This window comes from Tasmannia lanceolata, unplaced genomic scaffold (genome assembly GCF_043159265.1).
Source record: "Tasmannia lanceolata isolate RefF3 unplaced genomic scaffold, GAP_Taslan_0.1 ptg000019l, whole genome shotgun sequence".
NCBI classification, from domain to species: domain Eukaryota; kingdom Viridiplantae; phylum Streptophyta; class Magnoliopsida; order Canellales; family Winteraceae; genus Tasmannia; species Tasmannia lanceolata.
This window is the reverse complement of record NW_027518696.1, coordinates 4,766,814-4,784,216: the sequence shown is the minus strand read 5'-3', so window position 1 is coordinate 4,784,216 and position 17,403 is coordinate 4,766,814. Positions and strand designations below refer to the sequence as shown.

The 17,403-nt window shown below is 40.6% G+C and overlaps 1 protein-coding gene across 1 annotated transcript in view; it reads right to left on the bottom strand.

The window, feature by feature from the left end:
- The window catches only part of LOC143853223 (protein HUA2-LIKE 2-like), a 44,810-nt gene extending 27,871 nt beyond the window's left edge, over positions 1 to 16,939 (bottom strand). Inside the window, exons 1-7 of the mRNA XM_077362957.1 lie at positions 16,547 to 16,939; positions 14,637 to 14,713; positions 1,731 to 3,914; positions 1,037 to 1,568; positions 575 to 683; positions 307 to 419; positions 39 to 226 (exon numbers count right to left, since the gene is read on the bottom strand). Coding sequence (XP_077219072.1) covers positions 39 to 226; positions 307 to 419; positions 575 to 683; positions 1,037 to 1,568; positions 1,731 to 3,914; positions 14,637 to 14,713; positions 16,547 to 16,669 — 3,326 coding nt within the window. The 5' untranslated portion in view covers positions 16,670 to 16,939. The remainder of the gene's footprint in view (positions 1 to 38; positions 227 to 306; positions 420 to 574; positions 684 to 1,036; positions 1,569 to 1,730; positions 3,915 to 14,636; positions 14,714 to 16,546) is intronic.
- Positions 16,940 to 17,403: the final 464 nt, after the last annotated feature.

Below are 17,403 nucleotides of genomic sequence, written 5' to 3'. Positions count from 1 at the left end.
AAAAAAAACCGTGTATGAGAGAAGAAAGAAGAGAATACCTTCCATACTCATCAACAAGCATACCATCCATTTCCCTGAGAGGATCATTCAGAGCCCTCTCCATTCTTGATGGACATCGAGAAAAAGAACTATTAAATAATACATCATTTAAAGAATCAAGCTCCCGCATGTGCTGCCGAACTATGGATTCGGGGAGTGTTTTCCTTTCTAGCCAAAGCCTCAGAACCTATTCAATATAAGAGGCAAAAGTGAATATTAGAGAACCAGATAAGAAAAAAAATGGCAGCATCAACTACAATTTCTTGCCTTAAGGCATTGCTTGCGGTTTTCCCGAGCAGCATTTCCAGGTGGAGCGGCAGCGGATAATAAACGTGGAAGGACATCCCGTACTGCTGCTGGGTAAATATCTCCAATACCACCTGATAATTCCAACAAATGTTTTTGAGGATATCATCTACATTAAACATATAGTATTCATCACCACTTCTCAACAAATGGAAATCACTTATATTCAGCCTACATCATCCATCACCATCAAAGTAAGTAAATACTTAGCAAACTTCAATGGAAGTACCTTTCTGACCCCGAGAACACTGTGTAATAGAATCCACAAGGAAAAACAGATCCACCCTCCGGTGTAAACTTGATTCACTTTCCAGGCTTCGCAGCAGCAGTTCAATCACCTGAATGGAACAAATAATATCAAGGAAAAAAAGAAGAATTAGCAACAAAACCACTAGTTAAGTTTTCTATCCAATATTGATTTCAAAAATCAACAATGAGACCAATTCAGAGCTCTTAAAAATGGCACTAGTAGAGAAGCAAAGTGAACTGCAATAGAAGAAACTAGTGAATTATAGACCCAAAAATATGCTTGAAATATAGGAAGAAGCACTGAAAAGCAAGGATCCATCTTGAAAGAAAATAGTACCTAAAGAGTAAATCATACTAGCCTCATTGGAATCGTGATATCCAATTGCCAAATGCATACCCAAATAACAATAAAAGAAGCAAAAGTAACAGGACATGGACTTACCTCAACAGCAATGCCATAGTTTGCACAGTCAATTGCAAGGCGGGTTGCTCGACCAATGCTCTCTTTTGTCCTAGATAATGTTCCAAGCATGACCTCAAAAGATCTCAATGCAGCATTTGCTTCAACATGCCCCGTCCATTTGCCTAAAGATTTTTGCCTATGAGTTGATAACAAGTCAAAGTTTTTGTCACCCATAGCAACTGCATGCTTAAAATCCTTGTAGTCTGGATTGGCATCAGGACTTATGCTACCATCATGTGGATACCTATCATCCAAGGCTGAAAAATTGTAGGCCGATGGATAGGGTGAGGACACTCGTTCAGAAGATTCTACCCCATGAATAGGGGGTAGGTTTGATATAGCATCAGAAACAATCTTATCATCTGAAAGAGTGTCGAAGAGAGAAGTAGAACGAGACAAATGCCGCTTAGCCTGGGCAGCAGCGATTAAAACCTTCATAGATGTTGAATCCGGAGAAACAAGTCGATCCTTTGGTGTTACCTTGCCTTTAAATTCTTTTGCAACCTCATACCTACAAATACCAATACAAACATATTTACTTGTATTAGCACAACGCTGAAGAAATTGGCTACAAGGATAAAAGAGAAGTAAATAATTTATTAGTAGCACTGTTAGTTCAAAGAATTTAAGGAAATGTATAACTTGTTACAACACTAAAAATCACAAAGCTCACATTTCTCTAACATGGGTGTTTACATCTGATTGAGATCCCAAAGTCTTCATATTTTCACAAATAACGCTTGTCATTGAACCCCCATTTGCAACTGTTGGAAGAATACTAATATCATTTAGAGGCGAGAAACTCCCAACGTCTTTAGTCCATGAAACAGAAACTTGACGCGAGGGAGTAGGCAGTGATATTTTATGCTTCCCATCTGATTTGTCTCCTTGAGAACAAACACCCTCTCCCTTCAAGACATCATCAGAGCAATCCGTCCTTGGATGCAAAACTTCCTTGTTGCTTCCTTCCATGACTGGTGAAGACCGACTCAATGTATTTTGACTGGATTTGACATTACCATGCTTCTTATCAAAAACCAATGAATAAGGCTGTGGACTGTTATCATGGATCTCAGTTTCAGCATTTTGAGAATTAACAGATGGTTCGTCATGGGCTTTTAAAACTGCATCATTTATAGCATCTATTGCCTCTTCTTTGCAGTCATCATGTTTTGGGGAACTGAAATTTCCAATACCACCCGGTTTCTTTTCCGAATTAGTTTTTGTCAGTACCTCAGGAGTTGGCGGGGCTGAACAAGAGGTGAATCCAGATGTACTATTACAGAATGTGTTATTATCCGATGAAGGCATATTTAACTCTTCTATGGGGCTACCTGCATTGTTATCCTTGTAATTATGGAGAGAACTAATATCAGGAGAAGCCCTAAACCCAGTAGACGTCATTGCAATAGCACTTGGGGATTCGGTACACGTATTACCAGCTTCAGCTGCATTTGCAGACATAGCTTCCAGAGCACGATGAAGGCGTTTAGAGGGAGGCAAAGCAGCCTCACCATCCACTGAACTACTTCTCACATGATATTTTGTAGCATTCCTAAGCTCAGGATAGTCTCCAGTACATTGAGTACAATTTCTGGAAGGTGATGAACTATCTACAGGTTCTGTAACACCATTAAAAGATATCGAACAAGTCTCCATGTGATTCAACAAAAACGTCTTTGTAGATTCCTCTTTGGTGCCTGCTAAGTCATCAAACTGTTTTTCCTCTGTGCACGGCTTACCCATTCGAGCCCTAGCTCGTTTTACTAATGGCAGGTGTTCATCACCGTCTGCCTTGTGAAATCTCTCACTTGATTTTTCACAAGTATTTGTAGAATTTGGAAGATTTTTATCAACCCCGAACTCTGAGTGTGTCTCTGTGTTCAACCTAGCAGATGTTAATGTACCATGAATAACTCGTTTTCTGTTCGGTTTCCTTTTCTTCTTAAGCACAACTCCCTTATTTCGAAGGGCAATCCTCCCACTCAACCCAACACCATTCTCCAAACACTTGGCAGTAACCCAAGGGTGTTCAATTTTGCAATTAGAGTCTATTGTGCTACCTTCATTAAAACTAATGGCCTCGGATTCTGTTGCTAATATTCCAGATCCAATGTCCTCACTGCTACCATTGGAAACAACATCCGCAGAATAAGCAACGGAATGCATATCGTGACAAAGTGAGTTAAGAGGTGATTTTCTAACCAGTTCATTCCTTCTTATAGATTCCTCCTGTATTACACTAGGTACTACATCCCCACCAGCCTTGTCTGCATCAGTTACTGGAATGACAGGCATTTGAAATTTAGAGGGATCAGCCCTTGATGAACTCCTAGACCTACGAATTAATGGTGGCCTTTGAATAACACAGCTTTGGAGTGGGGCATCTCTTAATCTCTTTCGCGAATAATTAATGGTTCCGAAAGACGTTTCTCTATCTTGATCGAGGAGAGTAACATTTTTAATTGGCTCCTCGGACACTGCCTCCACGTCATGCACATCAGCAATTTCCATCAAGGTCGAAGGAGTTTCGACAGGATTGCAGGAACCACTTTTGTATATCGAAGAATAAAGTAGTTTGGATTGAGGATTATGCACTGACATGGGGCTTAGTCCGATCGGACTCATTATCCAAGATTTGTCTTTAGAACCTTCTGAACTCCCAGCATTTGATACAGTCCCTTCATCGCCTGAATTAAACTCGTCATCTTGGCTCTGTTTCTTTGACTTTTCAAAGTTGTTGATAATCTCATCCACTGCACGAACAAAATCAGCGCCTTTGCAGTGACGTTTAGTCAGCAGAGCTTTCTTTTTCTCTTCTGTAAATGCTTCAACATCAACAGGGTTGCAAAAAGCACTGCATAACACAAACCCAAACATCAGCACAGAACTTTGATATTAATCAAAGCAGATAGATTTTGCCATTTTAAGATCAAACTCTAAGAAGAGGTCTTATAAATTTGCAAGCATTTAAAATGGGATTATAATTAAAGGAAAAATAAAACAAAAAACAAGAGAAGTGCAAAGTTCTAGGATTTAGAACAACAAGGTTACCAGATAAACAAGACCTAAAAGTTAATGCTGATGAAAATAAAATAGCTAAGAGCACCAGAACTCATAGCCCAAAGCTGAACCTAGATATGTTTTTAGCGCATGCGCGTGCATGAAATCCATGCCAAAATTAAATCCATAGATGTCTTAAATGGAAAAAAATAAAATAAAACAAAAAACTAAGAAGGGGGTCGTTAAGGATTAGAGATTGGACCATATGTAGGTTCCAAATGACGAGACCAAGAATAAATGCAAACAAAAATGCTGCCTAAATCCATGCAAAATATCAAAACAAAAGTTTCCCATCATTTAATTGACAATAATAAAAGCTGTATTAATTGCACAAACGAGTAATCTATGATTTAAAAAAAAAAATGTGTAATCTATGATACTATCCAGGAATGCCAAAAGATGAAGTACAAGTAATGCATTTAGGCAACTTATGGATAAAGGAAAGTCACACGGTCTGATAAGATGGGTGTAGAGATGGTGAAGGCAGAGTCAAGGTGTCTCATCTTCAGTTTGCTGACGATACATTGCTGTTTTGCTCTTCTGATTTGTTGAAAATGATGAATATAAAGGCTATTCTCAGGTGTTACAAGTTGATTTCTGGTCAAAGAACTAATTTCTGCAAATCTAGAATGTTTGCCATAAATATGGATCAATCTTTAGCGTTTCAGATTGCACAAATTATGGGGTGGAGACTGGATAACCTACCAGCTACTTATTTAGGGCTTCCATTGGGGGTGGGCAGGCCAAAATTACCAGCATGGGATCCTATAGTGGAAAGGATTGAGAAAAGATTAGATACTTGGAAGCGGAATCTTATGTCCAGCGGTGGCAAGGTCAGTCTAATAAAATCAGTTTTGGCAAATAACCCAATATATCAGCTCTCCATTTTCCATTGACCAATTAGTATTGCGAAGCGCATAGAGAAAATTCAAAGAAGGTTTTTGTGGGTGGTTCAGGGGAGAAGAGGGGATTTCCATTAGTTAAGTGGCATGATGTTTGTAAACCCCCTAAAGGTGGAGGTCTGGGAATTAGGAGAATTAAGGAAGTTAATTACTCTCTATTGGGAAACTGGTTGTGAAGATTTGGAGAGGAGTCATCGCAGTTGTGGGCTAAGGTGATTGAAAGCAAGTATGGGGTGAAACCAGGTCATTGGGAATCCAAGGATGTTTTCAGGAGACATGGGGTGTCAGTCTGGCGTGATATTCTGCGCTCGAAACATCGATTTAAACAGGGTATCAGATTTAGAGTTTACTCTGGGGATAGAATAAGTTTTTGGAATGAGATTTGGTGTTGTCATTCTTCTTTAAAAGATCTGTTTCCAGACTTTTATGCAGTTGCTTCCCAAAAGGAGCTCATGGTTAAAGACTGTTTTGAAAGGAGCAGTGATACGGTGATTTGAAGACCTTCTTTTAGAAGAAATTTTTTTGATAGGGCGCTTCTTGATGTCACCAGACTTTTTGATGTGCTAGAAAGTTGTTATATTAGTAATGTGGGGGAGGATAAGCAGGTGTGGATTTGGGACTCTTTTGGGTATTCTCGGTCAAATCTTTTTACAGTTCTATCCTTGCCCTGTATCTCCAATTGAAGCAAAAGTTTGAAAGATACAAGCGCCGCCATCAGTATGCACCTTTAGTTGGGCAGCCATCAAAGGTCAGAATCAAATGATTGATTTCCACAAGCAGAGATGTCGTTGGTTGATAATTGTGCTTTGTGTGTAGCCGCAGAGGAATCAGCGGATCATATTTTCATACATTGCAAAGTAGCCAGAGAGGTATGGAGCGTTATTCTTATCAGGTTCGGTATCTCTTGGGATTTCCCTTCTAATCTAAGAGAATTGTTAGAAGGTTGGTCATTGGTTCCTTGGAGGCAGGGAAAGGAAAGATCCTGTGGAATGTATGTCTTCTAGCTACTTTGTAGGTCCTTTGGAAAGAAAGGAACGCCGGAGTGTTTGATGGTGTATCTAGGTCTTCCTCCTTCCTCTTCACCAAAGTAATAGCTTTGACTACTGATTGGGTCAGATGCCTTCCTTCTTTCCTATTTGTGTCATCTTTAGACTTATGGGAGGGATGGAAGGAGATTTGCTTCAGTGTCGAGAGGTGAGTCTCGATTGTACAAAATTGGGAACCCCCTGCTCAAGGCTTGTTAAAACTTAACTTTGATGGTTCTATTATGGGCAACCCGGGACCAGCAGGTATAGGAGAAGTTCAGAGAGATTCTGACGGTGAAGTCAAGTGGGCATTTTCAGAACCCATTGGGGTAACGGATGCAAGTGAAGCAGAGGTTCGAGTTGTTCATCAAGGAATTAGAAGCTTGGAGAGGAGTGATTTGAATAGGGTAACTGTTGACGAAGATTCTCTTAATACCATCCAGTGGCTTAGAGGATCTCTTGTGCCTCCTTGGTTTTCGCCAGTCTCTTTGATGAGATCCATGATAAAATACTTGGCTCATCTATTATTTTCTTGAATGTCCGCCATTCTGCTAATAGTGTGGCATACTGTCTAGCTAGGGAAGGTGTTGGCAAGCTAGGCTTGATGTTGTTTGATTTTTTGACCCCATGATGGATGGCTTTTATTGTATTTTATGTTGCTTCCTGTTTTTGTATTTGTACGCTCTTCTCTTGTAATTTTGGGGATGACCACCTTGGTCATTCTCTTATGAATGAAATTTGCTACCATTCGAAAAAAAAGTAATGCATTTAGGCGCACAATAAGATTTGGATTTTGATGAGTTACGAACTTGTTAAAAAGGGTTTCAAATCAGAAGACAGAATTCCAAGACCTCATCCATTTATAAATGCGATTCGAGCTTTTCATATAATGTAATACTTGCATCCATAGTTTTAAAACTCCACCACGTCATTGTGGACTCCCCCGAGTCTACTTCCTTTTCCCTCGGCCGTATTCCGCGTTTTGCAGCCTTATTCCACATTTTACCCTACGGAGTCAATAAAATCTCCTTTGACTCTCCCAAGTTATGAACACATCGACCGAGTACTCAGCCGCGTCAACGGAGTACTCGACTGCGTCGCGCAGAGGCGGCTAGGATTTTCTTCGATCGCAGTTTGACCCGCATCCGCGTTTTAAAACACTGCTTGCATCATCCATCCAGTGACTTAGAACAACTCCTCAAAAAATTTACGACCAAAAAGATCAGTTAGGAAGATCAGCAGCTCTTGTGTGTTTGCTATGTTTGATAGAAAGCGGTTCAAGCAAAGTTCATAAACAAGTTCATAACTCAGCAAAGCCGATCTAAGAGAAGAAAAGGGTCCACATAGATCCACAAGCAGGCCCGACGGGGAACAAAGAATCGTGTTGATGTCAATTGTGGTCTTCGGCAGAGCTTCATCCATCAAAAAATTGGCACACTGGGTCCTACTGATTTATGAAGATATTTGGTCATTTTTATTTAATTTTTTGGTAAAGTTGAGTGCAGTTTGGTGGAACCTATGGAATGAAAACGTGAACAGTGTTTCAAGACAGCAACATGTAATACACTTTCTACTTTTACTTTAGCCAGATAAAAAATAGAAATTTGGTAGGGAGTTATGGGGTTTGGGGACTATTTGGACTATCTATGGACCGGTGGAGGGGGTGGATTAGAAGATGTGTTGAATCTGCATGGTTTTCAATTTTGGTTAATGGTTCTCCTCGGGGGTTCTTTAAATCTTCTAGAGCATTGAGACAGGGTGATCCTCTCTTTCCTTTTTTATTTGTTATTGTTGCTGAAACTTTGAGTAGATTGACGGCTATTGGAAGTAGCAAGGAGTTATTCCGGCGTTTTGTGGTTGAGCGTGATAGGGTGGAAGTGTCGCATGACACTTTGTTATTTTGTAGTCCTAGTGATTTGGACATCTTAAACTTGATGGCGACCATCAGATGCTATGAGCTGATAACTGGCCAGAGGATAAATTTTCATAAATCATGTATGTTTGCTATCAATATTCCGATTGATAGGGCTCTCGGGTTTGCAAAGTTGGTGGGGTGTAAACTGGAAGTTCTTCCATCCTCGTATTTGGGTTTACCGTTGGGTGTGGGGAGACCCAAGAAGCATTTGTGGGACCCTATTATGGATAGAATTGAAAGGAGGCTTTAAACGTGGAAGAGGAATCTTATATTAGAGGGGGGTGATTGGTCCTGCTCAAGGCTGTGTTGGCTAATATACCTATAAATTTTTTATCTCTATTTAAATGTCCAATCAGTGTTGTTTTGAGAATTCAGCAGATTCGGCGTAGATTCTTGTGTGTGTGTGTGTGTGTCTGAGGGGGGGGGGGGGGGGGGGGGGCTCAAGTGAGTCCAAGGGTCTTCCGCTTGTGAAATGGGAGAGGGTGTGCTTGCCCTTTAAAAATGGAGGTCTTGGGATTAGAAGAATCCGTGAATGTAATCATGCCTTATTAGGTTAGTGGTTATGGAGATTTGGGGTGGAGCAAGATCAATTTTGGGTAAAAGTGATGAGTAGCAAGTATGGCCATAAGCTTGGTAAATGGGAGTCGGATGATCTTTACAATTTGAAGGGGGTGACTGTGTGGCGAGATATCCTAAAAATATATCATGAGTTCAGCAAGGGCATTCAGTTTAAAGTAAATTCGGGTGATCGGATCTAATGCATGGTGCTCTCCCGAGCCCCTTATGAACGTATACCCGGAGTCATTTGTTGTTGCTGCTTCAAAGGAAGCTTTGGTTAGTGATTGTTTTGTTCATTCTGATGGAGGGATATTGCGGAAACCGGCTTTCAGGAGGAATTTCTTTGATAGAGAGTTGGAAGCGTTATCACACTTTATTGAGTTGCTTGAATCCTGTTACATCAAATTATCGGCGTCGGATAAAAGAGTGTGGATTTGGGACTCTTCCGGCTTCTTTTCCGTTAGATCTTTCTATTCGCATCTTGTTCCGAGTGGTGCTCCTTCTATATATGCAAAGGTGTGGAAATTTCATTGCCCTCCAAGGGTGTGTTTTTTTGGGTGGGCGGTGTGTAGGGATAGCATCCAAACAATTAATTTTCTTAGGAAAAGGGATATGTGTTTGGTGGATCATTGTTCCCTTTGTTTGGAAGATGGAGAGTAGGCGTGTCATCTCTTCATCCATTGCAAATTTCCTAGAGAAGTATGGGGGTATATTTTAAGGAGAATTGGTATTTGCTGGGTTTTTCCTTTCTCTATTTCGGAAGTCATTTTGTGTTGGGATGCGGTGCATTGGAAAAAAAAAGGGTAAGATGTAGGGGAAAATTTGCCTCCTTGCTACATGGTGGGTCATTTGAAAGGAGCGTAATGCAAGGGTTTTTGAGGGGTCTAATAGATCGCCTTACCGACTATACATTAACATCATCGCTCTTTCCATCTCGTGGGAGAAATGCTTGTCACCTTTTCGATTTCTCTGCTTTTGACTTGTGAGAGGGTTGGAGGTTGGTGTGTTTCAGTGGAGAAAGTCGATCACAGGTGGTTCAAGTGTGGGAAGCTCCACCTATTGGATGGATGAAACTTAATTTTGATGGTTCAAGCTTGGGCAATCCCGGACCGGCGGGTATTGGTGGTCTTTATCGTGATTTTCGAGGGGATACCATTTGGTCTTACTCTGGGCAGCTGGGATTGTGTGATTCAAATGAGGCCGAAGTCAAGGCGGTCCACCAAGGTAGTAAAAAAATTTCTAAAGACCTTATTGACTCTACTATTGTGGAGGGGGATTCACTAAATGTGGTTAGGTGGCTCCGTGGGTCTGCGACGCACCTTGGAGATTTTCGTCATTTTTTGACGAAATCTCTGATCTTGTTGAGGGCTCATCTATTGTCTTCAACCATGTTCGAAGATCTGCAAATTGTGAGGCGGATTCTTTGGCGAGGTCTGGGGTTGAAAGATTGGAGTTAGAAAGTTTTGATTTTTTGCCTCCTTGAAGTTATTGTATTTTTTCTTCTCTTTTTTTTCTTGTAATCCTTTGGGGGGTGGGGGTCCTCCTTGGTCTTCCCCTTCTTTTTAATATATTTGACTTACCATTTAAAAAAAAAATAGAAATTTGGCCTCGTATGTATACCAATGGTTTTTTTTTTTTAAATGGTAAAAAAATTTATTCCATTATATAAAAGACCGAGAAGGTCTACACAAGTAACAAAAAGAAAAAGGAATAGAAAGCACAAACACAAACCCGCAATGGGCAAGAAAAAATACAAGAACTTAAAAACGATAATCAAGGGGAAGGAAATCAGACAACTCCATCTCCCCCTCGACACCCCAGCTCTACCTAGAGAATCGGCCGTCGCATTGGCCGATCGACGAATATGACCGAAAGATAAGTTAGCTCCACACACTCTATCATGTATCCCATCAAAGAAGGAAGCAAAGCGCCAAGGGTGCGAGTGGGAATCCTTAAGCCATCTAATCTCATTAGGAGTCTCCTTCTACCACCACTTTGTCCACGTCAACATTTTCAAGCAATTTAATTACATGACGAACCGCTCGCACTTTGGCTTCATTTGCACCTGCCACACCTATGGGACCTGAAAAGGCCCACCTAACCAATCCCCGATCATCCCTAAGGACGCCCCCAACACCAAAATGACCTGGGTTCCCCAAGCAAGAGATGTCAAAGTTAAGCTTAAGGAATCCAATCAGATAGGGTTCCCAATCTTGTACTATCTTGGATTCCCATTCAGAATCACAACAAATCTCCTTCCATTCAAACCAAAAAATCGTGAGCCGATATGAACCTAAAGCAAGGAAGAGTCATCACCCAAGATATTGATAGCGATCACCTTATTGAAGAAGAATTGTGGTCTCTTAGAATATCCTTTAAAACCCCGAGCATTATGTTTTTTCCATAAAACCCATATAGTCGCTCGGAATGATACATTCCATAAGATAAGATCTTCCCTTTTTTCTTCCAAGGAACTATGGACCAACTCTCCAACAACTCCAAGAGCTTAGCAGGAAATACCCACGATCTCTCACATCTAGAAAGAAAATGACACCATACTTCTCTTGCCACCTTGCAATGGAAGAATAAGTGATCCACTGATTCCCCAACGTCAATGCATGGAGCGCAAGGTCAATAATCAACATCTCTCGGGCTCTCAAAAAGTCAACCGTCTAAATTCTTTCAAGGACCACAGCCCAGCCGAAAACACATACCTTAAACTAAGGTTTTAAGGTTTTTTGAGCTTATATATGCAAATAGATGGTCCCAGTTGGTGATACAACAGTGGCAACCTCCCCCCATTGGGTTGTCAAAGCTAAACTTTGATGGTTCCAGTTTTGGGAACCCCGGGCCTGCGGGTATCGGGGGTGTTCTTAGGGACCCCACGGGAGAGATTATTTGGGCCTTTTCAGGTCCTATTGGTTCTGTGGATGCTAGCAAAGCAGAAATTAGAGCGGCTCATCATGGCATAATGCTCTTGGAGAAGTATAGTTTGTCTCAAACTATTGTCGAAGGAGATTCGCTAAATGTGATTATTAGGTGGCTTAGAGGCACTTAGGTTCCTCCTTGGAGACTCGCTCGATTCGTCGATGAGATTAATGATAGAATATCAGGATCCTCCATAACTTTTCAACATGTGAGGAGGTCTGCAAATGGGATAGCTGACAAACTTGCTAGGGATGGAGTAATTAGGCAGGGTTTAGAGTTGTTTGATTTTTTCCACCTTGATGGGGATGTTGGATTGTATGTGTTGTTTGTATTTCTTTTCTTTTCTCTTTGTACCGTCTTTGTATCATTTGGGAAGTCTTTCTCGGTCTTCCCCTGTTCAATGAAAGTTGTTACCATTCAAAAAAATACACATATGCATAGAGATAGAAAGAGAGTAATAAAATTTTGAGGTACTTTTTGGAGGTCAATGAATAAACACAAATCTTCCTACTAGGTTTGGGTTACACCCTACTTTATTTATGTTTTGATCAAATATATTATCGTTTAATCTCTATAGAGCATTGTTTGTGAGGATATATTGGATTGTTTGCGATATTTTTAAATTCAATAGCAAGTTTTCTACTTTTAGTGGATTCCTAGTAGATTTACTTGCATTAAAATGGTATCCAGGCAACTTTGATTCAATAAATTGTTTGACTCGTGATAGCACTGAAGAAGGATATTGATCCACAAAAGGATTGATTCCTTCACATTTGCGGATCACCAAACATACCCAATCTCAATGTGAATCTCCTTGATCGCGTCCACAAATCTCCATGGGAAGTTAATGTGGCCTCTCACCCATCTAACTACGTTAAGGGAATCTCTCTCATAATCAAATTGCCAAACAAAGACTGATCCACTAGACGAATCCCGCACTTAATAGCTTGAACGTTCGCTCATTTAGAATCGGTCAACCAATGCGCACGGAGAGAGCCCACGTCATCACACTCTCATGAGTCCTCAACAGACCCCTAATACCAGCCAGGCCGAGATAGTTGACACTTGTTCCACCGAAATTCAGCTTCAAAAATCTCGGAGGGTCCCACCTAGGGCTGGAACATTCCTTTCTGCAACCACTTGAATACCACTCGACTGGATCTCATACCAATTTCTACATAACGTAGTCACTAGGAAATTTTTGAACAAAGGGAGAGACGAGGACCACTGAATCACCGCAGAGAAGATTTGTTACTACCAGTTTGTTAGTTCGACTTCTATTGAACCCAAGTACAAAGAGGAAGGGGGCGGGATGCGCAAGATAGTCGCAATTTCAATTTTCAAACCCGCAGCGCACGTGTCACTCCCGCTATGGCTATTTCTGGGAACACTTATCCGCCTTTAACACAGTCGCGTAACAGGTCAAGCACCCGAATACGCGTATCAAATGCTGAAGCAGAAAATGGTTTACTGGAGATTCCCGATGTATCGTACTTAGTGGAAAACAGCTGTCTACAACCCACTTTTGAGGGCCTTGCTAATGGGCTATCCTTTCCTCCCAGTGGGCCCTGGACTCTAGAGTAGGTTGGATTAAGAGGTTTGTGCTATCAGATGGGCCATATTTTGAACCAATTTGCATCCTCATCGATGAAGCCCAGCTGACCCAATATGGTTCTTATCTTCAAAAGCAAGTTGATAGTATATCCACTCGGGTCCACTCTCTTATTGACATAGTTCCGATGGATGCATATCATATATACTAAGCAGGCCATCACATTATGATCAAGATGCAACTCATACGGGGAAAATACATTCTTTTCTGAAGGATAGAGAAAAATACAACTTTGCCAAGAAAGACTATAAACCTAAATCTTATAAAGAGTGTTCTACTTTTTCTTGGGTTACAAAAGATCGTGGAAGATAGTAAAGAATAAAGAATTGAGTATGCATTGGATAGCACGGATGATATTTGACAAATGACGATTCTTAACCCCCACAATGTCCTTTCCCAAAGAATATTATATGAAGATTTGGCCCAAGAAAAAAATAGACCATAAAGATGAGATCTGTGAAATTGAAGGAGGTAGAATTGATGGTACTAATGGAGAAAACATATAGAAGATGAATTGATGAGAACGAAAAAATAAATCTAAACTCAATTGCAAGTTTTTTATAATAATTCTCTAGGAATAGTGATTGTTCCTAAATCAAGTATAATTTTTGAAGAAAATATGTTCAAGGAAAGTTTCATGACTTACACGAATTTATCCTTATTAGAGAAGATCCCCCCGGGAATTATTCTGAAGATTTCTTATGAGAAGGCTTATCACTTCAATCTTTCATCCTTTCTTGTTCTCTGGCACATATAAGGAGGTGTCTGAAGATATTTTCCTAGGAACTAGAGACCCCTATATTTAGGGAGCCAAAACCTCCAGACCCCAATATTTAGGGAACCAAAATTTGATACCAAAACCGAAATTTCAAACATTGCTAAAACCCTCTCGAGGTGGCCAAAAGTCAAAACCCACGAGGCTATCCTTTGACACTCCTTCCTTGGCCATTCGATCTGCGTCCCTTTTGGTTGATCTCTTTACGTGATTAAATGATATCGTCAAACCCTCCACTTTGTATTGGATTTCGTTGAACCAATGGACAAATCTCAAATGTTGAAACTAGCTATCTTCTCAAATTATAGCTACTTTTTGGAGAGAGGAAACCAGTTCCTTAGAAGGAAAAAAAGGAGAGAATGGAAATTGTTGCATCAGATTGGTCCAGCCCTCAAAGATTCTTGAAGCAGAAGCATTGATGTTATAAAAAAGATTCCTACTACTATTTTTTGAATCCCTTGAACCATAGTCCATGTTTCTTCACCATTAGAAATTCTTCATTATTGTTGGGCATGCTCAAGTGCAAAAATTTATTACAACTTTTTTTAATGGCAAAATGTAATTAATAATTCAATGACAACTTCCAGTAAATCAGATTGATTCAAAATTTTCTGGTTACTTTGAAGCATAGACTGGAGACATGTCGCAAAAAAATGAGCACTATCACCTCCATCAAAAAACCTTGACACATTCAAAATACACACTAGCACCTCAGAAGCATAAACAATGCCCACAAAAGTCAAATAGCATAGACATGTTCTCAACTTCATGAAAATTACAGTAACAAATCTGACTACTCACATTTGTTTGGTGCCAAAGAAGTAAACGAGCACTTTCTTTGAGTCAGCTGAGTAACCCCACTTCTGTGGTTCACTTACCTGCAATGCATCATCCTATCAATTAAACGCATGACTTGCATGGCAACAGAATGAAGCCTCATGATGTCAAAAAAATTAAGAAACTGAATGAGAGACGTTTGGAATGGCCCATAAATTATCTCAGAAGTATACACATATTGCAGGGATAAACATGCATGGATTTACTGAATAGCATCTACTCCTGGTGGAAAACACATGATGAAACTATTCGCTATGAACTAATAGAATGCAACGGATCAAACAAAAACAAAGTGTTCCCTAATCAAAAGCAGAGCCAACAAACTAATTCAAAAACACTCAAAAGGAAAAACATTAAAAAAACCCAATGAGTTCCTTCATTAATAATTCATATTACTTCAGAATCCAAGCAAATAAAAGTAAATATATACATAAATTAGAAGGAAAGCATTACAACAGTGCCCTTGCCTTTGATCTATACAACAGGAAGATAAAGAAGCAACTACAGAAACCCTAAAAACCGTTATACGATGAAATCTGAGGTTAGGGCAGCCGAAACCCTAACCAGACCAAATCATAGAATTAGGGAAACGGTATAACAATAAGTGGAAGGAAAGCATTACAACAGTGCACTTGTCTTTGATCTAAGTAACAGGAAGATAAAGAAGACTACAGAAACCCTAAAAACGGTTACACAGCAAAATCTAGGGTTAGGAGAGCCGAAACCCTAACCAAGCAAAATCTAAGTTAGAGCAGCCGAAACCCTAACCAGACCAAATCATAGAATTAGGGCAACGATAGAACAAGAAGTAAAATCGAAAAAACATGTGAGGGGAGAGAAGAAACCCTAAAAACGATAACAAGTGGAAATCTAGGGTTAGGGCAACTGAAACCCTAACCAGACCAAATCATAGAATGTTAGGTACCTTACGGATACGCCAAAAGCTCCAGAGCTGATGGAACGCGTTAGGCAAGGCTCTTTAAACCTGTCCCATACCAGGCTGGGTCCCACCCAGCCCCATACCTAGGCGGGCGCTCACTTAGGACCGTAAAATACCACCACACTTCCGAATTCGCAGTCCTCAGCGGGCCACTTTATGACGGCTTTCACTCTGGCTTTTTTTCCAGGTAGCCCTTTCCACAGGTAGCCCCTTCCACGGCGGCCCACTCTGTGGCAACTTCACACTGGCAGCTTTCACTCTAGCTTCTTTTTTTTTACGAGGTAGCCCTTTCCAGGTAGTCCTCTCCACAGGTCGCCCCTTCCGTGACTCGAACACAGGACGTGGTAGTTGCTCTGATACCAAATGTTAGGTACCTTACCGATACGGCAAAAGCTCCAGAGCTGATGGAACGCGTTAGGCAAAGCCCTTTAAACCTGTTCCATACCAGGCTGGGTCCCACCCAGTCCCATACCTAGGCAGGAAATCTAGGGTTAGAGCACTGCAGACTCTAACCAGCTCAAATCATAGGATTAGGGCATCGGTAGAACGAGAAATAAAATGGAAAAAACATGCGAGGGGAGAGAAGAAACCCTAAAAACGGTTGCACCGGGAAATCTAGGGTTAGAGCACCGTGAAACCCTAACCAGACCAAATCATAGGATTAGGGCAACGGTAGAACAATAAATAATATGAAAAAACATGTGAGAGGATAGCAGAAACGTACCGTTTCAGGCCATGCAAGGAATTAAAAGTAGACATAAATATAAATTAAAAGGAAAGCATTACAACAGTACCCTTGCCTTTGATCTAGATAACAAGAAGATAGAGAAAAAGCAAATACAAAAACCCTAAAAACGTTTACAGAGAGAAATCTAGGGTTAGGGCAAACGAAACCCTAACCAGACCAAATCATAGAATTAGGGCAAAAACATACCGTTGCAGGCCATGCAGGGAATCCTTTGACCTTGGCAAGAACGAAATCGCCGACCTTCCATTTCTCCCTAGCGGCAGCAGCAGCAGAAGCTCTGCTACATCGTTTTCTACGCACCGGGGCCATGAAAACACACACAGAGAGAGGATTTGAAAGGGTAAAAAAAAAAAGCGCTTTGGAGCAATCTAGGGCATGGGGCAGCAGAATTCTAAGAAAGGATTTGGGGATTTGGGGATTTGGGGATTTTAGGGGAGAGGAAGAGATCGCCCATATGTTTGAGGAGAAAGGGATGGGCTTTGGAGAATTTCAGAGAGATTGGCATTGAAGCGGCGGAGATCGGATAGGAGAGAGAGAGAGAGAGAGAGAGAGAGTTTATATTCCGCCTGCTTCTTAACAAAACAAAACCAACCCTTGGATTTTATTTTATTTTAAATGTAAATATGTCATCCATTTAGAGTTTTCGCGAGCCCTAGAGCGTGTATCCAAGTCGTATATTCCGGAAAAAGCGAATTACCAAATCATAAAGATATGCTCTCTCACACTGACACAGTAACTGCATGTAATGTAGCATATAGGTTAAAGCTGAATGCATAGTCAAATCTTTTCAAGAAAGATCAGAAGAGAGATCTTTCATGATAAGGGCGTCAAGAGGGTGTACCATTGAATCTAGGAAAAATTATTAAAAAAATGCAAAGTTTATGCTAAATTGTGAATTAAGGGTAGACATTTCAAATGGGCAATGATATCCCCCTCTGATGGCTATAGCATGAGAGTTAACAATTTCTGTTTGGTGGGGGGGATAGCCATCAGAGGGGGGAATATCAATGCCCTTTCAAATTTATGAATAAAAGGGCTGCCAT